We start from the raw sequence: 19,619 nt of genomic DNA, 5'->3' as shown, positions 1-19,619 counted from the left end.
TTCTGTTCGCTCCACCCTTTCCCGTGTTCTGCCCACGTGCTCTGTGTTGTGTATCTGGAAACTCATCCGCTCTCCTAATTTATTGTTCCACAGAAGAACTGAATATTCTGGAATTGTCCAGCAAACACACACAATAGAGCCTTTATACTTTCACTTTGAGTTAATTGCTGCTCATTAACATAACCATAATGGAGATTTTCTTCTGATTTTGAAAAAATATTAATGACTTCCCTGATAATCCAATGGCTAAGACTGTCTGCTCCCAATGCAGGGGCCTGCATTCGATCTCAGGTCAGGGAACTAGATCCCACATGCTGCAACTAAGACCTGGCACAGCCAAATATATATATAAATATATTAAAATATTAGCAAATTTCTGAAGTACTTGCAAAATGTCTTCTCACTAATAAGCTAAGAATGTACTTAAAGAGGTACCCTTTTTCCAAACAAAGTGCATTTTTAGCCCTGACATTTTTTTTCCAACTTTTTAAAGCATGGTAAAATACACATAATATCTGCCATCTTAGTCATCTATAAGTATGCAGTTTAGTGGTATTGGGCTTTCCTTGTGGCTCAGCTAGTAAAGAATCCACCTGCAATGCAGGAGACCTGGGTTCAATCCCTGGGATGGGAAGATCCCCTGGAGAAGGGAAAGGTTACGCGTACCAGTATTCTGGCCTGGAGAACTCGATGGACTGTATAGTCCATGGGGTTACAAAGAGTCGGACAAGACTGAGTGACTTTCACTTTCACTTTCGGTGGTATTAGGGTTAGGGTTAGGAGATGGGCCCCTGGGCTGGACACCTGGTGTTTGTCAACTGGAGTAAAATTCAAGCTTTGTTCTCACCCTGACACTTCAAGGACAAAGCTAGTGCAAAAAACTGAGCTTTGTTAAAGAAATGAAATGACCACTCTTGAGGTTAAGGAAGACTTCTCTGTCTGCACTTGCACAGGAAGGCTTCATGGGGGTCAAAAAGCAAGGGAGCCCCACTCCATTACAAGTGTGGACATGCACCCACAGTCCTCTGCCTTGGGATCCATCTTAGAAAAGAGTTGTGCACACATATTGGGGAGGGTCCAAAGACCAGTCAGGTGTGAAGAAAGAAACAAAATAATTGGCAAAATATAAACAAAGACCCCAAACACTAGGAGAGATAAGAAAGCCTTCCTAAGTGATCAATGCAAAGAAATAGAGGAAAACAATAGAATCAGAAAGATCAGAGATCTCATCAAGTAAATTAGAGATATGAAGGGAACATTTCATCCAAAGATGGACACAATTAAAGGACAGAAATGGTATGGACCTAACAGAAGCAGAAAATATTAAAAAGAGGTGCAAGAATACACAGAACTATACAAAAAAGATCTTAATGACCCAGACAACCACGATGTTGTGATCACTCACCTAGAGCCAGACATCCTGGAGTGCAAAGTCAAGTGGGCCCTAAGAAGTGTCACTATGAACAAAGCTAGTGGAGGTGATGGAATTCCAGTTGAGCTATTTCAAATCCTAAAAGATGATGCTGTGCAAGTGCTGCACTCACTATGCCAGCAAATTTGGAAAACTCAGCAGTGGCCACAGGACTGGAAAAGGTCAGTTTTCATACCAATCCCAAAGAGAGGCTATGCCAAAGAATGCTCAAACTACCTCACAATTGCACTCATCTCATACGCTAGGAAAGTAATGCTGAAAATTCTCCAAGCGAGGCTTCAACAGTACGTGAACCAAGAACTTCCAGATGTTCAACCTGGATTTAGAAAAGGCAGAGGAACCAGAGATCAAATTGCCAACACCCGTTGGATCATAGAAAAAGCGAGAGAATTACACAAAAAACATCTACTTTTGCTTCACTGACAACACTAAAGTCTTCAACTGTGTGGATCACAACAAACTGGAAAATTCTTCAAGACATAGGAATACCAGACCACCTTACCTGTCTCCTGAGAAACTTGTATGCAGGTCAAGAATAAACAGTTAGAACTGGACATGGAGCAACAGACTGGTTCAAAGTTGGGAAAGGAGTACGTCAAGGCTGTATATTGTCACCTTGCTTATTTAACTTATATGCAGGGTTCAGTTCAGTTCAGTTCAGTCACTCAGTCGTGTCCGACTCCTTGCGACCCCATGAACCACAGCACACCAGGCCTCCCTGTCCATCAGCAACTTCCGGAGTTTACCCAAACTCATGTCTATTGAGTCGGTGATGCCATCCAACCATCTCATCCTCTGTCGTCCCCTTCTCCACCTGCCCTCAATCTTTCCCAGCACCAGGGTCTTTTCAAATGAGTCAGTTCTTCGCATGAGGTGGCCAAAGTATTGGAGTTCAGTATCTGTCCTTCCAATGAATGCCCAGGACTGACTTCCTTTAGGATGGACTGGTTGGATCTCTTTGCAGTCCAAGGGACTCTCAAGAGTCTTCTCCAACTGATGATGCAGGGTACATCATGCAAAATACTGGGCTGGATGAAGCACAAGCTGGAATCAAGATTGCAGGTTAGGAAATCCTGCCTGCACAGCATCACTGAGCACTTCCAGCTGTATTAGTGCCATTGGAATAATAATCTTGACATGGTGGTGAAAAAAAAAAAGATTGCAGGGAGAAATATTAATAGCCTCAGATATGCAGATGACACCACCCTTATGGCAGAAAGCAAAGAGCAACTAAAGAGTCTCTTGGTGAAACTGAAAGAGGAGAGTGAAAAAGCTGGGTTAAAACTCAACATTCAAAAAAGGAAGATCATGGCATCCGGTCCCATCACTTCATGGCAAAAAGATGGGGAAAGAATGGGAACAGTGGCAGGCTTTATTTTCTTGGGCTCCAAAATCACTGCAGATGATGACTTCAGCCATGAAATTAAAAGACACTTGCTCCTTGGAAGAAAAGCTATGACCAACCTAGACAGCATATTAAAAAGCAGAGACATTACTTTACCAACAAAGGTCCGTCTAATCAAAGCTATGGTTTTCCAGTAGTCATGTACTGATGTGAGAATTGGACCATAAAGAAGGCTGAGCACCGAAGAATTGATGCTTTTGAACTGTGGTGTTAGAGAAGACTATGAGAGTCCCTTGGACAGCAAGGAGATCCAACCAGTCAATCCTAAAGGAAATCAGTCCTGAATAATTATTAGAAGGACTGATGCTGAAGCTGAAGTTCCAATACTTTGGCCACTTGATGTGAACAACTGACTCATTAGAAAAGACCCTGATGCTGGGAAAGATTGAGGGCAGGAGGAGAAGGGGATGACAGAGGATGAGATGGTTGGATGCCATCACCAACTAGATGGACATGAGTTTGAGCAAGCTCCAAGAGTTGGTGATGGACAGAGAAGCCTGGCGTGCTGCAGACCATGGAGTAGCAAAGAGTCGGACATGACTGAGCAACTGAACTGAACAGAACAGAAACAAAGACCCAGAAGGACTGTCCTATATAAGGGATTCACATCACCTCCATACTGTGCTCCTCCTCACTCAGGTGTGTGTCTCTGCCTAGCATCTGACTTACTGTGCTCCTCCTCATTAGAGAGCATCTTCATACCATTTCTCTCCAGGTGTGTATTTCTGCTCTGCTTCTGTCTTGAATAAACATTGTTTCTCTGTGTGCTTTCCCATACATTTGGCTGTCTCTAATAAACTTTGTACCTGTTTTTACAGTTTTCACCTCCTTGAAACATTCTTACTTTCAAACGGAGGAAAGAGCCAGGGTCACTTTAGTTCTAGCCCCTAGCCCCTGGTGGCTAGGATTCCTGGTTTTCATCCAGGCTACCCAGATCCAATTCCGAGGCAGAGAACTAAGATCTCTCTTCAGAACAGCTCACTGCTGTTTCCAAGATCAGTATTAAGTATATGCGTACTGTTGTGCAACCATCACCACCATCCATCTCCAGCACTCTTCATGTTGCAAAACTTGGGTGGTCATATGGTAATTCTATGCCTAATCTTTTTACAACCCCCCATACTATTCTCCATAATGGCTGTACAAATTTACATCCACACCAGCAGCATAAAAGTGTTGCAGTTTGTTCACATCCTTGCCAGCACTTTTTCTTCTGTTTTTGTTTTTTTACAGTAGCTGTAATGGGTATGAGCCCTGACTTTTTTAACTTGCAGGATCCTGAAAGGAAGCAGCTTTCCTCTGGGAAAAGAGTCCAAAAGCACTAGTGACAATCTGGTGAATGAATTTTTTGAAAAGTGCCTCTCTGAATCCCACTTGAGCCATATTTTTCCATATATCGGCTCCATCTTGATTAAGCATGAATCCCTGTCCTGAGCAAAGGACATGTTTCATTTCTGGAAATTCTGTTTTTCAGCTTTTATCTTCATCTAAGGAAAAGTAAGATTGCTGACCCACAGGTTAGTTGGTCTTTCAAACAAGTTTCTACCGAGCATGTGAGGTCATTGTTGAGCCCAGGAGAGTGAGGCAGAATGGAAACCTCATGGGCCCTGCCTTCAGGGATTCAGTTCCGAGTGGGAAAAAAGGTTGAGTACAGGGGCTGAGCCGGACAGGAATGGGTGGTGACAAGGCCTCTTTATGCTGGGCACACGCCTGTCACCTGGGCCCGCGGCCCACCTCCTCAGGCCACCTCCAGCACCTCGTTCATTTTGCTCTTAGGACCCTGAGCCCCTGACCTCAGATATACTTTCCTAGGAGACTCAGGGAACTTCTACTTCTGTTCAGGGTTCTAGGGTCTCCTGGTTCCTCCTGCCAGCTTTTGGGCCAAGCAAGGCTAGGTCCAAAAGGTATTCCTAGAGATAGCAAAGGAACCCTTAGAGCTAGGTGTTGACACAAACCAACCAATCCAGAGCCCATACTCCTGATTATCTCCTTTACAAGACTCTCACATCACACCAGTGCTTCCCTGCCCTAAGTCACACCAGGGTCAGGTATCAAACCACTGGAGATTACCCAGTAGCCTGCAGCCTGCTGAAATTATTCAAACATACAGCCCTAATCTTCCTCAGTGTCCTTGCCCTGCGTTGCCCATTCCTTTCGCAGAAATCCCAGTAAAGGCTCTTGGCCACCCCTTCCCTCCTCTCTTTCACTTCCTGACCAACCCAGTGCTTCCCTGTGTGGCCCCGCATGGTGTGCCCTGCCTCCTCCCATTTCTAGACACCTGTGAGTATAAAAATCCATCTGCACTTCTGACGTCTTACCCTTCCTGATTAAAACAAAATCCACGTACATTTTAACTCACCAGGAGATTCCTGAGTGTTCAGGGATAGTGACAGCCTTCAGCGGCTCTGTCCCACTTCACTGAAAGTGTTATTTCCCTGTGCCATCTACTAGACTACAGAAAGTGGTCTTGGAAACACATCTCTTTAAAAATATATATACATATTTTGGCCACACATCTTGTGGGATCTTACTTCCCCAACTAGGGAGTGAATCTGTGTGCTAGGCAGTGACAGTGTGGAGAACTAATGACTGGATTGCCAGGGAATTCTCGAAGATAATTTAATTATTTATTGATTGATTTTTGGCTGTGCTGGGTCTTCGTTGCTTTTGCGTGGGCTTTCTTTAGTTGTAGCAAGCAGGTCTACTCTTTATTGCCATGTGTGGGCTTCTCATTCTGGTGGCTTCTCTTGTTGCAGAGCACAATCTCTAGGCACGTGGGCTTCAACAGCTCTTGTACCCCGGTTCAGTGATTGTGACATACGGGCTTAGTTGTTCCGAGGCATGTGGAATCCTCCCAGACCAGGGATCAAACCTGTGTCCCCTGCTTGGCAGGTGAACTCCCATCCACTGCACCACCAGGGAAGTCCTCGAAAATAAGTTTCAAGCTTGGCTTTTCCCCTGGGAACACTTACAGCTCAGAATCCTAATCCCAGGCTGGAAATAGCTGGAAAGTGATCTGGGTTTGCCCAGAGAAGAGGCACTGTGACCATTTAGGGAACATGCAGGCCCCTGGCTGTTAACAGTCTGTTTGCTCAGTGGGTCCCAGGCTCAGTGAGGATTATGGAACTCAGGTGTGGAGGCCCTGGAATGGCCTGCAGTGGACAGACACAGTCTCCTTCACCACGCACCCACGTAGCACCCTCAGCACCCTGGTCCCCACACCTCCCACACTGCCCAGGTGTCTGCTGGGTGGACACTCTGGGTCAGACTCTTGTGGCAGCTGAGGTGGTTCTGTCATCGGTCTGAAGATCCCAGTGTCAGCCCTGGCTCCCCCTCTTGCTCCCTGGGTCAGCCTCACCTTGAGTAGGAGTGCTCCCCTCACCTTGAGGGGCTAGGCTGGGGCCCAGGTTTGCCAGGACCTCCTAGCTCAAGATGGTGTAGTGTGATGACACTCCAGCAGAAAGGGGACCCAGTAGGTCAGGACACCAGTGAGCTCAGGGTGCCTGAGTACTTGGCTAGGGGTTACGGTTAAGAAGCAGGTGTACACCCAGTCCTTTCCCATTCTCCATTTCTTCATCTATTCATCCTTTGCACAGATGATCTCAGAGTTATCAGGGAGGATGTGGAGAGGGGAAAGCTGAGAATTGTTCGCCATCTGGAGGCATGGGGTGGGAGACCCAGACCACATCGTGCAGGCGCCCAGGGCAAAGAGCTGGTTCCTCTGAGCATACTAGATTTTCCCTTCCACCTCCCCTAGGAGTCCGTCCAGGAACTGATTCTGTCCACCTCCTTCCTTGGGCTTGCGCCCATTCACTGCAGCTTTGCCAGGAACCCCAGGGTTTGGATCATCAGTGAGGCTGGTGTCAGGGGCCCTCCCCGCAACCTTGCCGCTCCAGGGCTGTCCAGTGTGAAAAGTTCCAAGGGCCCGGACCGCATGGGAAGCTGTGGCCTCCAAAGACGCCCACAGCGTCCTCCCCAAAGCTGAGGGAGCTGGCCGCCAAAGGGGAGGCTCCTACTGAGTCCCAAAGAAGTTGGGGTGCCCTCCCTCTACACACAGGACCGCGTGGGTCTGGGAGAACACCCAGAACAGGCTGCCCCAGGAGCCAGACGAAGCTGGGATGGGAGAAGGCACAGCGAGGAGCAGCCTTGACCTGACACCCGGGCGCACCGCCCTTCGCCTGAGGGCCCACCGCCTCCGGTCTCTCGGTGGGTCCTAGGTTGTCCTGCTGCCTCGAGCCCCGCGAAGCAGCCAGGGACCCCAGCCAGGCGTCCCGGTTGACGACCCTGCCCTGGGCCTATCCTCCTGGTGGTCCTCACCCTTCCTGCAGCCCTCCCTGCCTCATCTTTGGGCTGTTGGTGCCCCTCCACACTCTGCGGTGCCCGCGGCCCTAGACATCGCCACACCAAGGACAGGAACACCTACTCTCTCCACACGGCTCCTCCGCGCCCCACCTGGCCGCTCGCCCCCATACTCCACCGGGCACAGCTGGGGCAGCGGCGTCTCTGTAGTCCTGGAGCCTGGAACGGGCCCAGCAGGCGCGTTCTGCCCGGCAGCAGCCCGCACACAGACCCAGTGCGGGGACCAGCGGCCCGGACTGTGACCAGAGGTGCGCGGGGCCGGCGCGGGCGATCCTCAGGCCGTTCTCCTTCGGCTTCGTCCCGGTCTTCTCCCTGCCCCCAGGCCACACCGCAGCGGGCCCGAGCCCTCGCTTTCCCTCGGCTCCAGCCCCGCCCTCCTTGATCTGTGGCCACGCCCTTTACCGGATTCCTCCCCGCCCTCTCCGGGCTCTGTCGGTTCCCAAGCTACCTGGCCCCACCCCTTCTCCGGCTCCCCGGGTTGGGGGGCTGGCTGGGAACCACCGAGTCGGCTGAACCTCCGAACAGCCCAGAGCAACCGGAAGTCTGCGGGGCCGAGCGTCCGCGAGCGTCCGAGGCCCGTTTCCGGCGTCGTCGCGCTGCTAGAGTCTCTGGCTGGCCCCGGGAGGGTGAGTCGGTTCTGAGGGTGTAGGTTAGGGTCGGGGCGGCCCACGTGCTCTCGCCCTCATGCTAAGAGGTTTCCTACCGGCCCCCGCGTCCTCCCGCCTCCGATGCAGCGGGCCCCGCGCTCCCCCGGCCTCCGCGGGGAAGCGCTGGCGGAGCGGGCTGCTCTCAGAGCCCGTTGGCCCCGGGTAGGGCGGTGGTCGAGCCTTGGCCGTCTTGGCCGGGAAGAAGCGGCAGGGGTCATCCCGCAGATCCGGCCTCGCGGCAGCCTCGTAGTCTTCCCTCCGGTTCTAGGCATGCTCCGGGGCATCCCTGCTCCAGCCTGCATAACCATCATCTTCCTCGCGGGCACTCTTTTACCCTCCCTCACTGCTCCTCCAAGACCTAGACTTCGTGAAGGTGGCCAAAAGGGCTGTCTTGGGGTAGTAGGCTGTGTATCTTGTCTGAATTCTGGCTGCCACTTAGGGCCTGTACTTCTCTACAGAGGGCCCAGGATCCAGCACTGGGAAGCACATGCCTGCTGCTGGCCAGACCCAGGTGAGGAACCGCTTGACAGTGGTCACTCTGTCTGAATCAGTTCATGGCCTAAAGCTTCTTCCCTCAAGCCACTTTTGGAGTCAAAATCTCCCCTAGGAAGTCCACTTCTCTTTCTGACCTCCCAGGGGGATGCCAGGGGAGGGGTCAGATTTTTGTAGGATGGTTGGAGTGTCAGGGGGGTCAGGTGTCCCCTCCTCTTTTCCCTGCAGTCCATCCTTCTGGTTCCTGTCTACTCCAGCTGCCTGTCACATCATGACTCATCTTGCTGCCTGAGATCTTGCCCCACTGGCTCATTCAGCCCCAGTCCTTCCTGCCTCTGGCCCTTGCACACTCTGTTCCTGCTGCCTGCGAGTTCCTCCCCACCCCCCTTAGTACCGAGTTAGCACCTAGGGGAAGTGACCCATCAGACTAAGTCAGAGTTTCCTAGTTTAAATGCTTTCTGAGTCCCTTGTACTTGTGCTGTCATCACAGTTGTAATTTTGGTTTGTTTGCATGATCAGTTAACTCTTTCCTCCACTAGGCTGCTCCAAGAAGGTAGAGTCCCTGTGCGCTGTTCACTATCACATCCCTATTGCGTAGCCAAGCTCCTGGTACACGTGGCAACTACCCATTACATGTTTGTGGAGTAATTCTTCCATGTCACACTCTCTGAAAGATGCATGAAGTTTCGGAGGGCAGATACTGTAGTGCTACGGCCATTTTGGCCCCACCACAAGTCCCTGCCAGAGAACACTTGGAGTTGGAAGTAAAGGATTGGAGGACGCGGTACCCCCGTGATTAGTCTGGAAGTAAGAGGTTGGGGCTTCCAGGATCATGACCTCTGACTCTTTGGTAACTGCCAACAGGTCTCTCAGCCAGGACACGTGGATTCCCACCCACCGAGCCTCATGGTAGGAGTCTGACTTCTCCTGTTCCCTCCCTCATCTTGTGAGGCCCCTACCTGCTCCTCTGGGCACCCACCGTGCCCAATGGTCCTGGACCTAGACTCTCAGCCTCTTGCTGACCCCTTGCCAGTTTCGGGTGTCTCCAAGGTAGTGAGCAAACCCTGCTCAGATTGGGCCTGCCTGAGGCTCTTGGGGGAGCGCTGTAGATCCCCATGGTCTGGGTCCCTCCCTCTCCTCCATACTGTTCCTCCCCTTGATTTGATTTGATTTTGTGGCCACACTGCACAGCTTGCAGGATCTTAATTCCCTGACCAGGGATTGAGCCTGTGCCCCCTACAGTGGAAGCAGAGTCCTGACCGCGAGACGGCCAGGGAATTCCTTCCTCCCCTCGATTTTAAAACCAAAGGGGCCTGGTGACTGTCTCACTCAACCTTGTGGTCTGTGGGCTTGAGACAGCCAGGAGACTGGTGTGTGTCCTTTCAGGAGGCTGTGACATTTGGTGATGTGGCCGTGCACTTCTCGCGGGAGGAATGGCAGTGTCTGGACCCTGGCCAGAGGGCTCTCTACAAGGAGGTGATGCTTGAGAACCACAGCAGTGTGGCTGGACTAGGTGAGGCTTTATTCAAACACCCCTACCCCTTCCATCATCCGTCAGTACCCACCTATTTTAGCCTCTGTTAGAAGCTGCAGATCTGGAGGCCATGTGGTCGAGCCCTCATGGGCTAGGCAGGGGATGGGGCTGTGAGTCCTTGTGGGTCAGAAGCTGACCCCAGGAGGAGTCTTGGTGAGCCACGCAGGCTCCCAAGTTTGCATACGTCATGTGATTCAGTGCTTACAGGGTAGGTGGACTTGCGGTCTGAGTGAGTAGAAATACAATCCAAACTTGAAATAGCTTAAACAGCTACTCAAATTTTCAGTTTTTCTAGTGTGTACTTATTCAGAACACTCTTCATTTTTAATGTCTGTTATGTTTGTATTTGTTTCCCTTATTTATTTTATTTTTGCAGCATTTTTTCACAGTGTTGACCATGATTGATACTGCCATGAGACTGTTATTTCATCTTTCAGAGACCCAGCTTGTGGGTTTTGGGGAGCAAGAGGGGCAGGGCGCTCCGTCACTGAGTCTTTCCACCTTTCTTCCTTCCTTCCTTTTAATTTATTGGGTCTGCTGTGTTGTTTCTTTTCTTTCCTTCGTACCTTTTGGCTGTGCTCACAGTGTAAGTGGACTTCTAAAAATTAGATAGGTGGACTTTCTGCCTGAGTGAATAGAAATAGAATCCAAACTTGAAATAGCTTGAACAGCTACTCAATCAGATTTCTTGTTGTTTCTTGAGTTTAGTATTTTCCTGTTCTGTGTTTACCATTCTTGTTTCTAGTTGGTATATTTAAAAACATGAAATTTTATGCATAAATATCACTTCAGTGGCATCCTACATGTTTTGACTCACAGTAAATACAGTTGCCACTTACTAACTCATCACATAGTTTCCGGATAGTAATAGTTTTGAGCCACCCATTGTGATTGCCGTTGTGTCCAGCTGCGCTTAGATCAGGTGCAGTCTGTGGTATTGTTTCATGGCCTTTGCCCAACGCCCTTGCTGGCTGCTCAGGGACGTTTCTCTGTGAGCAGCACACGTGTGCTTGGCAGGAACCTGTTTCCTGTTGAGTGTGGGGTCCTGCTGTCACCTGAGCCTTTAACCTTCTCTGCTTGCTGCCTTCTCCACCCCATGGCTGAAAACCTGAGGAGTGCTCTAACCAGAGGGCTTGACCGGCCCTTGGGTGGGCTGGGAGCACTTCACACAGCTGCCCCATAGCATGGGGGCTACTGGCCCCAGAAGGCAGGTGCCAGGGGGGTGCCCGCTGGTCTCTAGCCCTCTGCTGAAGCCCTGGGCTCTGTGTGAGGACTCGAGGCTGGGGCTGCTGGCTGATGATTGGGCTTCACACCTTCTGATTTAAAACCCATTTTGTTGGTTGATTTGTTGTTGTATTGTTTCTTAAGCAACCCTACCTCTTGGAGCATCCCTGAGGGAACTGAGGGAAGTGCTGGCTGTGCCTGCTTCTCTCCCCGTGGGGGAGAGCTGCCCTGTGTTCTGCAGACTTGGGTGACAGGACTCCCTGGCGATCCTGGCCCTGTCTCCATTTGCAGCAGGGCCAGACTGGGAGTCCACGTGTTCCTCTCTGTCCAGCCTCAGGAGGCAGCAGGTCTGGACAGGAGGCCCCTGTACTCCAGTAGCCCCCAACCCTTCACTCCTGGGGACCAGGGAGAACTGAGCCCTGAGCTGCACTCCCAGCCACAATGATGCCGTCTCCTCCTCTGCTGCCCCCACAGCAGGATTCCTGGTCTTCAAGCCCGAGCTGATCTCCCGGCTAGAACAGGGGCAGGAGCCATGGGTCCTCGACCTGCAAGGAGCAGAGGGGAGAGAGGCAGCCAGGACCACCCGGACAGGTGAGGCTTCTGGGCACAGAAGGGATTTAGGGTCCCCATGGGGGACCGAGCATGGGCTCGGGTGGGAAGCTGGAGGGGGACCCCAGAGGCCATCCATGCAGCTTTGCTGAGCTGCCTGGGAATGCTGTGGGGTGGGCCTAGAGGCGTAGGCCAGTCATGGGGCAGCCTCAGGAGAGACTAAACTACAGAAAAGCAAGGGCATAGAACTCTTGTGCATTATGGCAAGACAGTTTGTTTTTGAACCACGTTTTGTTCAGTTTGAATTTTACTAATATTCTTACTAAGCAAAGGCATGCGTGTGACTCTGAGCAGCTGTTTGCCTGCCACTGCCATGCTCCCTCCAGAGTTTCATGGGGTCTGGGTGACCCCAGCCTCTCAGATAAAGTTCCAGGGCTGTGTTGGTATCCTGAAGCTGCTGTAACAAAGCACATAGACTGGAGGCTTACCACAGCTGAGATTTACTGTTCCTTAGTTGTGGGGACTACATGTCCAAGATCAAGTCACAAGCAGTGTCGTGTCACCTCTGAAACCTGTAGGGGAGGATCCTCCCTGCCTATTCCAGCTTCTGGTAGCCCCAGGTATTCCTTGGCTGGTGGCCACATCCCTCGAAACCTCCGTGTGGAGGGCAAGCAGGGAGGTGGGCCCTCTGGAAACCCCCAGGAAGGAGGCGTCAGTGTAGTCACTGTGGCCACCTGGAAGTGGAGGGGCAGGGCAGCAAGGGACGGACACAGCAGTGTGAGTCAGAGGGCATGAGTGGCAGCGGCTGGAGGGTGTGGAGGTCAGGCCTGGGTCCCTGCTCAGAACCCCGTCCTGTAGGCAGCTGAGGCTCACCTCTCTTGGACTCCCCCCTCCCTGTGTGCCCCTTAGCAGCTCTTGTGCCTCATTTTTCTTAGTACATAACACCCCTCTGTTCAGTTTTCAGTCCCTCTTTCCTCCTCACTCTACTTCCTCTCACAGGCACCCTAATCCTGCCTCTTATCCTCCACCGTCTTGGGCTCACTTGGCTTCTTTGTGGGTTTTTCGTCATACTCATTCCGTGAGATAACCTTTCCTCCACATAGAGTGGCTCTTTGCAGTCTTCCAGGTATATAGTAACTGAATGAATGCATTAAGCATGAACAGAACCAGATTTTGACCACTGTCAAAAAGCATTGACTTCTCATCACATCTTTCCAAATGCTCAGTACAGCCTGTCCTGGGACGGGGCTCAGTCCCAGGGGTGGTATGCCCCCCCCCACCCCCTAGTCTCCTTTTTCTGAGCATAGGGGATTAGCAGCAATTTGCTTCCTGTTCATTTCAGATTCTACAGTTGGAACTGATGGTGAGCAGGCCTGTGAGGACATGGACAGTCTTAAATCAGAATCCAGAGGGGTCATGGTCAAAACCTTGCCCCAGGACTTTCCCCAGAGTCGTGGCTTTGGAGACACCTTAGATCCTGAAGACTGTTCACAGAGACAGCCAAGCTCCCTCTTCCATAAAAACTTCTTGAACATGGGGACCACGGCTCCCAGGAAGGCCTTCGCCAAGGACGAGTTCCAGGGTCATGGCGAGTGGGGGATCAGTGGCTGCCTAGGTAATCAGCCTCATCAAAGTCAGGGGTCCTTCCGAAGGTGTGATGTATGTGGCAGGAGTTTGCAATCTCCTTCAGATGTTGCTCTGCACCAGGAAATGAATACCCAGCAGAAACCCAACATATGCCAAGAGTGCCAAAAAAAGTTATCTGATTGCTTTCAGGGGAGACATCCGAGTAGCTTGCCTGGAGAGAAACCGTATGAGTGTAGGGAGTGTGGGAAGGTCTTCAGGTTGTGCTCACAGCTTACTCAGCATCAGAGGATCCACACTGGAGAGAAGCCGTTTAAGTGCACCGACTGTGGGAAGGCCTTTCGCCTTAGCTCAAAACTTATTCAGCATCAAAGGATTCACACTGGGGAGAAGCCCTACAGGTGCGAAGAATGTGGAAAAGCCTTTGGGCAGAGCTCCAGCCTCATCCATCATCAGAGGGTCCACACGGGAGAGAGGCCCTATGGCTGCCGGGAGTGCGGGAAGGCCTTCAGCCAGCAGTCTCAGCTGGCCAGGCACCAGCGGACTCACACGGGAGAGCGGCCCTACTCATGCCGGGACTGTGGCAAGGCCTTCAGCCAGAGCTCAACCCTAGCTCAGCACCAGCGGATGCATGCTGGGGAGAAGCTTGAGCTCCCAAAAACCCCGGAGAGTCCCAGCCTGGGTGCACGTCAGAGGATGCATGCTCCCGAGAAGCCATTTAAGTGTGACGAGTGTGGGAAGGCTTTCCGGTGGGTCTCCCGCCTGAGTCAGCATCAGCTGACACACACTGGAGAGAAACCTTATAAATGCAACAAGTGTTCAAAAGCCTTTGGTTGCAGCTCACGGCTTATTCGCCACCAGAGAACTCACACTGGAGAAAAACCGTTTAAGTGCAATGAGTGTGGGAAGGGCTTTGTCCAGGGCTCACACCTCATTCAGCACCAGAGAATTCACACTGGGGAGAAGCCGTACGAGTGCAGTGACTGTGGGAAGGCCTTCAGCCAGAGCTCGAGCCTCATTTACCATCAGAGGATCCATAAGGGGGAGAAGCCCTATGAGTGCCTCGAATGTGGAAAAGCCTTCAGCATGAGCACACAGCTCACGATACACCAGAGGGTGCACACAGGCGAGAGGCCATATAAGTGCAGCGAGTGTGGGAAGGCCTTCAGCCAGAATTCCACCCTTTTCCAGCACCAGATTATCCATGCCGGGGTGAAGCCCTACGGATGCAGTGAGTGCGGGAAGGCCTTTAGCCGGAGCTCGTACTTGATCGAGCACCAGAGGATCCACACTCGTGCCCAGTGGTACCGTGAGTACGGGAGCACCCTGGAGGCTTCCACCCACACAAGTCGTAGGAGAGTTAATACTGTAAAGAAACTTCACAAATGTAATGAATGTGAGAAAATATTCAGGTGGCGGTCGCATCTCATTATCCACCAGAGAATTCACACTGGAGAAAAACCTTACAAATGTAATGAATGTGGCAAAGCTTTTAATAGGAGCTCAAGGCTTACTCAGCATCAGAAAATTCATATGGGCTAGACCACTTACCTTTACAAATGTGTATAAATGTGAATAAACTTACAGCCTTAACTTATTTGACATGGGATCTTTTACACTGAAGATTTAGAACACTGGGGAAGATTCAGAATTGCTCTCTTAGGGAGTGTTGAGATGCATACATGGTGTATGTTTTTGCTGACACGTTTGACCTTATCCCCTTCAATAAAGCTCGTGTCTCTCACATCAGGGTGACACGTGTAGCATTTGAGTTCTCAGAAGGATGACCCTGGGCCTTGCAGAAGAGGCATGAGAAGAGCCCCAGCAGCCCCACCAGATGAGTGGGATGAGAGAAGTTACCCAGGACGTCTTCCTTAGGCCCCAGGTACTCAGACTGGTTTCTGCAGCAAGGATGTGTTTGCACAGGGCTGCTGGAGGGGTGCCGGGATCCCCTTCTGCTCTCCTCACCGGATGCGCCTTGCAGAGCAGCCCTTCTCTTCGGGGTGGTGCTGGGTCCATGCGGGCACGCCAGGAGCAGCACCCAGGCTTGGGGACAGTGTTCCTGGCCTGCCATAAGTCCGGAACCCAGTGGCCTCCCTGAGTGTTGTCTTACAGTGGTTACAAGAATGAAAGAGCAGCCCTGAGGACGCCACCAGAGGCCGGGATGTGTGTGGTCAAGTTGCTGCTGGCCAGATATCCTCAAAACACCAGCCACACGGACCACCAGAACTGGAAGGTCTGCAAGCAGATGCGTGAGCTGGTGCCTTTGCACAGGCCGATGGGTGGTGGAGACGCCTGCTCACCAGGATCAGCATGGGGATGTGGCCTCACGGGCCCCACAGGTCCCAGGGCAGAGGGCCCGTGGGTGCCAAGCACTGGGTGCCAGTGAGCAAGCCCGCTCCGCTGGCATTGCCTCCTGCTCAGGTTTTCTCTGCCAGCACGGCCTGGCTTGGGTCGAGTGGTCAGAGCACGTGGCCATCGTGTCACCAGCGGGAAGAACGTGCAGGGAACATCACTGCTCTGGTTGACTGACAGGCTGGGCTGCAGAGCGGCTCCTGGAGCAGCTCCTCAAGGCCTGTGAGCCGCAGGATGAGGCTGACTGTGCAGCAGTGGTTCCCGCATGGCCTAGGGCCCTGGTCTGTGCAGGGGGACTCAGGATGAGGAGTGTCACCAGCTGCTACCCAGGACCACCCCCTGAGAACTGGCGATCTTTGGCACCATTACCTATAATCACAGGGCAAAGGGCTGTCTCCCGTAAAGGGGCCACTTCTCCCATGTCCGACAGGTGACCCTGAGGTCACGTGAGGATTTATTGCAGCAGGACTTGGGTCATGGCTCACAGGTTGGTTTAAGCCTGGGTCCGCCTTGTGTGACGTGGCCCAGCAGCAGCCTGTGGGTTTCTCTCCGGGAACAAGTGCCAGCCGCTCCAGGTGCCTGGAGAGGTTGAGACAGCAGAGTCCAGGATGATCTCAGCAAGTAGACGGGACTCAGCCCCCCAGCAGCTCAGCCTGATTGGCTGCTTGCCTGGCACAAGGTGTGTAGGTCGCAGCACTGTCTTGGGACAAGGATTGCCCCACCTGCGACTTCGGTGTGCTCCTGCCCTGGGTAGGGGGCACCATGCAGACAGTGTGCCCTCTGCAGCAGTTGTGACCCCCCACTCCACCCACAACTTGTGTCTGAAAGTCAGTGCAAGAGGGCAGGGACCTCTACAGATGCCAGAGGTTACGTCCCCACCTCAGGTGCTGTGCTCAACCAGGTGGTCACTGCTTTCAGAGCCGGGCAAGGTGGGCACCTCTAAGTGGGCCGTATCTTAGGCCTTTTGAGCCACCTAACAGTGGGACAAGATCAAGGTCCTGGGTGGACATGCCACACCCCCACCCTCTGCTGGTGCTAGGAAGGTGGTTTGTCATTGGATGGGCCCTCCCCACAAGGGAGTCCTGGCCACTTCCTGGTGATGATGCACAAAGGGGTGCAGGGCCTCTGGACTCCAGAGTCTGTGCCACAAGATGCTTGTCTTCCCTGATAGCACTTGCAGGCTAGCCAGAAAAGGCAAGGACCCAGCCTTAAACATGCTCCAGCACCTGGACTTGGAATCAACATGGTCCCGTTGGGGGCTGGCCCACTGTGTGCCCCGCAGGCCAAATGCAGCCATGTGCCCACGTCTGTGAGGCCTGGTGATCAGCCTGAGGACACTGACCTGGGACCTCCACAAAACCTGAGCTGGAGTCAGTCCTGTAAATGCCCGCATGTCTGAGAAATGTAATCACAGCCAGCCAAGGAGGCTTTGCTAATACGGCAGCTGCTTCTGATCTGACAGCCTCCTGCTTTTGCTTCCAGGCCAGTTGGCAGGGCTCCTGACCACGTGGGCTTGGTGCTGCTCACAATCCATGTGTGCTTTAATCACCTTCAGAATTTTCATGTCCCTGTTTACCTGGTAACAGGCCAAAGAACTAAGAATGATTGTTAACATTTTTAAATGGTTGGGGCGGGGGAAAGACTATTTTGTGACATTTGAAAACTACATTGAAATCAGATTTCAGTGTGACCAAATAAAGGTTCTTCGAACACAGCTGGCCCTTTGCTTGCAAGGTGCCTCTGACCGCATGGCAGTCCTGCCTCCAGCCTTTGAGGGATTATTTTTCCTCTGTTCTTTAGTGTGTTTTGTTCACTTAAATGTCCCAGGATAACCAATAATTCAATAGAAATAAATCTCAAGCCCTACATTCCAGCCTGGAATACTGGCTGCAGAAGTATTGGGTGAGGAGTCTCCTTAGCTGCAACCACGTGAAAAAGGCTTGTGGTGTCTGTGTCACCTGGCGACATTGCATTCAAACTGCTGCTGCCTAGGTCAGAGACCCCAGAGCACGGAGAAGGGTCTTCGTACTTTTGTGTGTGTGCTGGGAGGAGAGGAGAGGGCTGCCTGCCAGATGTGGGAGTTCTGGACTATTCTATCCTACTTCCAAGCTGTATTTCCCAATTGGGGCTTCATTTTTAGAATTTTAAGAATTTCTGGGACTTTATTGGCACTCCAGTGGTCAGGACTCAGCTTTCTCCTAGATCCCACAAGACACCCAGCATGGCCAAAGAGAATTTCCAGAATGCTTACAGAATAGATTTTAAAATACTTTGGATTTCTCTTTTGGAGACAATAAATTAAACTCATAATTTTGACCTGAAATTTGTCTTAATTATCAGATAAGCTTTATGATGCTTTGAGCATTCTGGAAGCTTCACTAATAAAGTGGGTTGTCTGTGCAGAGCCCAGTGGGTTTTCACATCTGTGTGTCTCCTTGTGGATGTGGCTTGCACTCAGAGCCCAGAGGTTTGTTGAATGAATGCTGTGTTTGAGGTACATCCAAGCTTTGAGGTGAAGCTTTAGAGACCCAGAGATGAGAGAAAATGCTCTAGCACCAAGAGTTTCTACAGAGGTCTACATAAGGTCAAACATCTGCTCTCTGCAAGGTCTTGTTCTTGTCGGGACAAGGGGGCAGGGCCAGCCCTGCATCCAAGTAGAGACTGAGCACAGGTGCAAGTGGACAGTTGCCCTGCAGCCTGAGGGAGCCCTGCAGGTGCGCAGGGAGGTGCAGCATTTAGAGCCACCCTCACCCCACCTGGTTTTGCATGGCCCTGGCGCTGAGAACGGTTTTTCTGGTTTTGGCTGTGCTGGGTCGCAGTTGTAGCATGCAGGATCTTTTAGTTGTGGCATGCAGGATCTAGATCCCTGACCAGGGATTGAACCCGGGCCCCCTGCACTGGGAGTGTGGAGTCTTAGACACTGGACAACCAGGGAAGTCCTAAGAATGGGTTTTAAATGGTTGAAACAAATGTTGTGACGTGAAATTAAAATTTCAGTGTCCATAGGACATTTTATTGGAACACAATCATGCACATTGGTTTCATTTTCTCTGGCTGTTTTTGAGCTACAGTGACAGAGCTGACAGAATTATGACCTGGAAAACTAAAATATCCTCTAGCCATTTAGAGAAAAGGTCACCACACCCAATGCAGGTGAGGAGGGCCACCTCTGCTGGCCTGCAAACCTGTGCCCCACAGCTGGAGGGACCTATTCCAGCTGGATCACGTCTACCTCCCTGCACAGCCAGAGGCTGTGCACGGTCTCAAGGCTGGTGGCCCTCATTACCTGGCTCTGTTCAGTGCCAGGAGCCAGCAATCCTGGGAACACCCTGCCTCGGCTTCTCACAAAACCTCTCTGTACAGTGATGCCTGTGTCAGTGTTTGCCTGTGTGCGCCTCCTTGAGACAAGCACAAGGGCTCACAAATGGACAACCTGGGGTTGGCAGTATTAGAGCTTCAAGAGCTCATCGGAGGGCAAGGTGAGAGGTCAGCGTAGTCAGGGCCCACCACATCCAGCCTTCCGAGGATGGAGGTCAATGTTCTGGTCCAGATGTTCCTGACCAGTGACTTAAAAGGCACAGATGGTGCCTTCTGGGGGTGGGGGAGAGAAGCAGGTGAGCAAGCGGAGCTCTTCACCTCCAGTTACTGGCCTGGACCCCTCAAGGGTGGAGATTACAGCACTGAGTCTGCTGACCCTCCAGGGCCTGGGGAGGGGACTAACAAGGTGGACACAGCCACGTTGCTGGCTGGGGAGACAGCTGGACTACCCTGGCTGGGAGCACAAGGACAAAGAGGTCTCTGTAGCCTGGCAGGCAAAAGGGTGTGCAAACCCTAGTCCTGATGTGTGGGGCTCTGAGCCTCTGTCAGAAAAGCACCTCTGCCTGCCAGATCGGCCAAGAGGATGAGGTGGGCTTCAGTTGAGAGCTCTTGTCCTCCCCCAGGGTCCCTCGGGAAGGGACCCTGTGTGTGTTCCTGCCAAGCACGTGCCTTAAAATCACGGAATCATAGCCATGGGGCCTTTCTGTGGCAGTGGAGCTC

The 19,619-nt window shown here is 51.9% G+C and overlaps 1 protein-coding gene and 1 long non-coding RNA gene across 22 annotated transcripts; one reads left to right on the top strand and one right to left on the bottom strand.

Moving 5' to 3' along the window:
* Positions 1-603: 603 nt before the first annotated feature.
* LOC145509210 (uncharacterized) lies at positions 604-7,581 on the bottom strand. The gene is made up of 2 exons (XR_014055912.1): positions 3,644-7,581; positions 604-2,246 (listed from the first exon to the last, which is right to left on the bottom strand). It is a non-coding gene; the product is annotated as an uncharacterized LOC145509210 (long non-coding RNA).
* On the top strand, positions 7,003-18,607 carry ZNF7 (zinc finger protein 7). Of its 21 annotated transcripts, none has more exons than XR_014055908.1 (8): positions 7,778-7,822; positions 8,302-8,354; positions 9,200-9,244; positions 9,722-9,848; positions 11,571-11,684; positions 12,985-14,535; positions 14,977-15,111; positions 15,342-18,607. XR_014055908.1 is itself a non-coding variant. In XM_081497390.1 (7 exons), the coding sequence occupies exons 2-7, from the start codon at positions 8,331-8,333 to the stop codon at positions 14,979-14,981; spliced, it is 1,869 nt and encodes a 622-aa protein (XP_081353516.1). In that variant the 5' UTR covers positions 7,778-7,822; positions 8,302-8,330; the 3' UTR covers positions 14,982-18,607. The 21 variants fall into 21 exon arrangements, 18 of the variants coding, with proteins under 18 accessions (XP_081353513.1, XP_081353516.1, XP_081353520.1 ...); XR_014055907.1 differs by having other exon boundaries at positions 11,568-11,684; XR_014055909.1 differs by lacking the exon at positions 8,302-8,354 and having other exon boundaries at positions 11,568-11,684.
* Positions 18,608-19,619: the final 1,012 nt, after the last annotated feature.

This window comes from Giraffa tippelskirchi, chromosome 6 (assembly GCF_054371585.1).
Source record: "Giraffa tippelskirchi isolate mGirTip1 chromosome 6, T2T-mGirTip1v1.2.pri, whole genome shotgun sequence".
Classification (NCBI taxonomy): domain Eukaryota; kingdom Metazoa; phylum Chordata; class Mammalia; order Artiodactyla; family Giraffidae; genus Giraffa; species Giraffa tippelskirchi.
This window is presented reverse-complemented; position numbering and strand designations above follow the sequence as displayed.

Coding starts and splice junctions, on each gene's coding strand:
- ZNF7 (XM_081497379.1), top strand. CDS start 7,925: ATGCAGCGGGCCCCGCGCTCCCCCGGCCTCCGCGGGGAAGCGCTGGCG. Junction 8,355..11,567: donor CTGCTGCTGGCCAGACCCAG/GTGAGGAACCGC, acceptor CTGCCCCCACAG/CAGGATTCCTGGTCTTCAAG. Junction 11,685..12,984: donor AGCCAGGACCACCCGGACAG/GTGAGGCTTCTG, acceptor TGTTCATTTCAG/ATTCTACAGTTGGAACTGAT.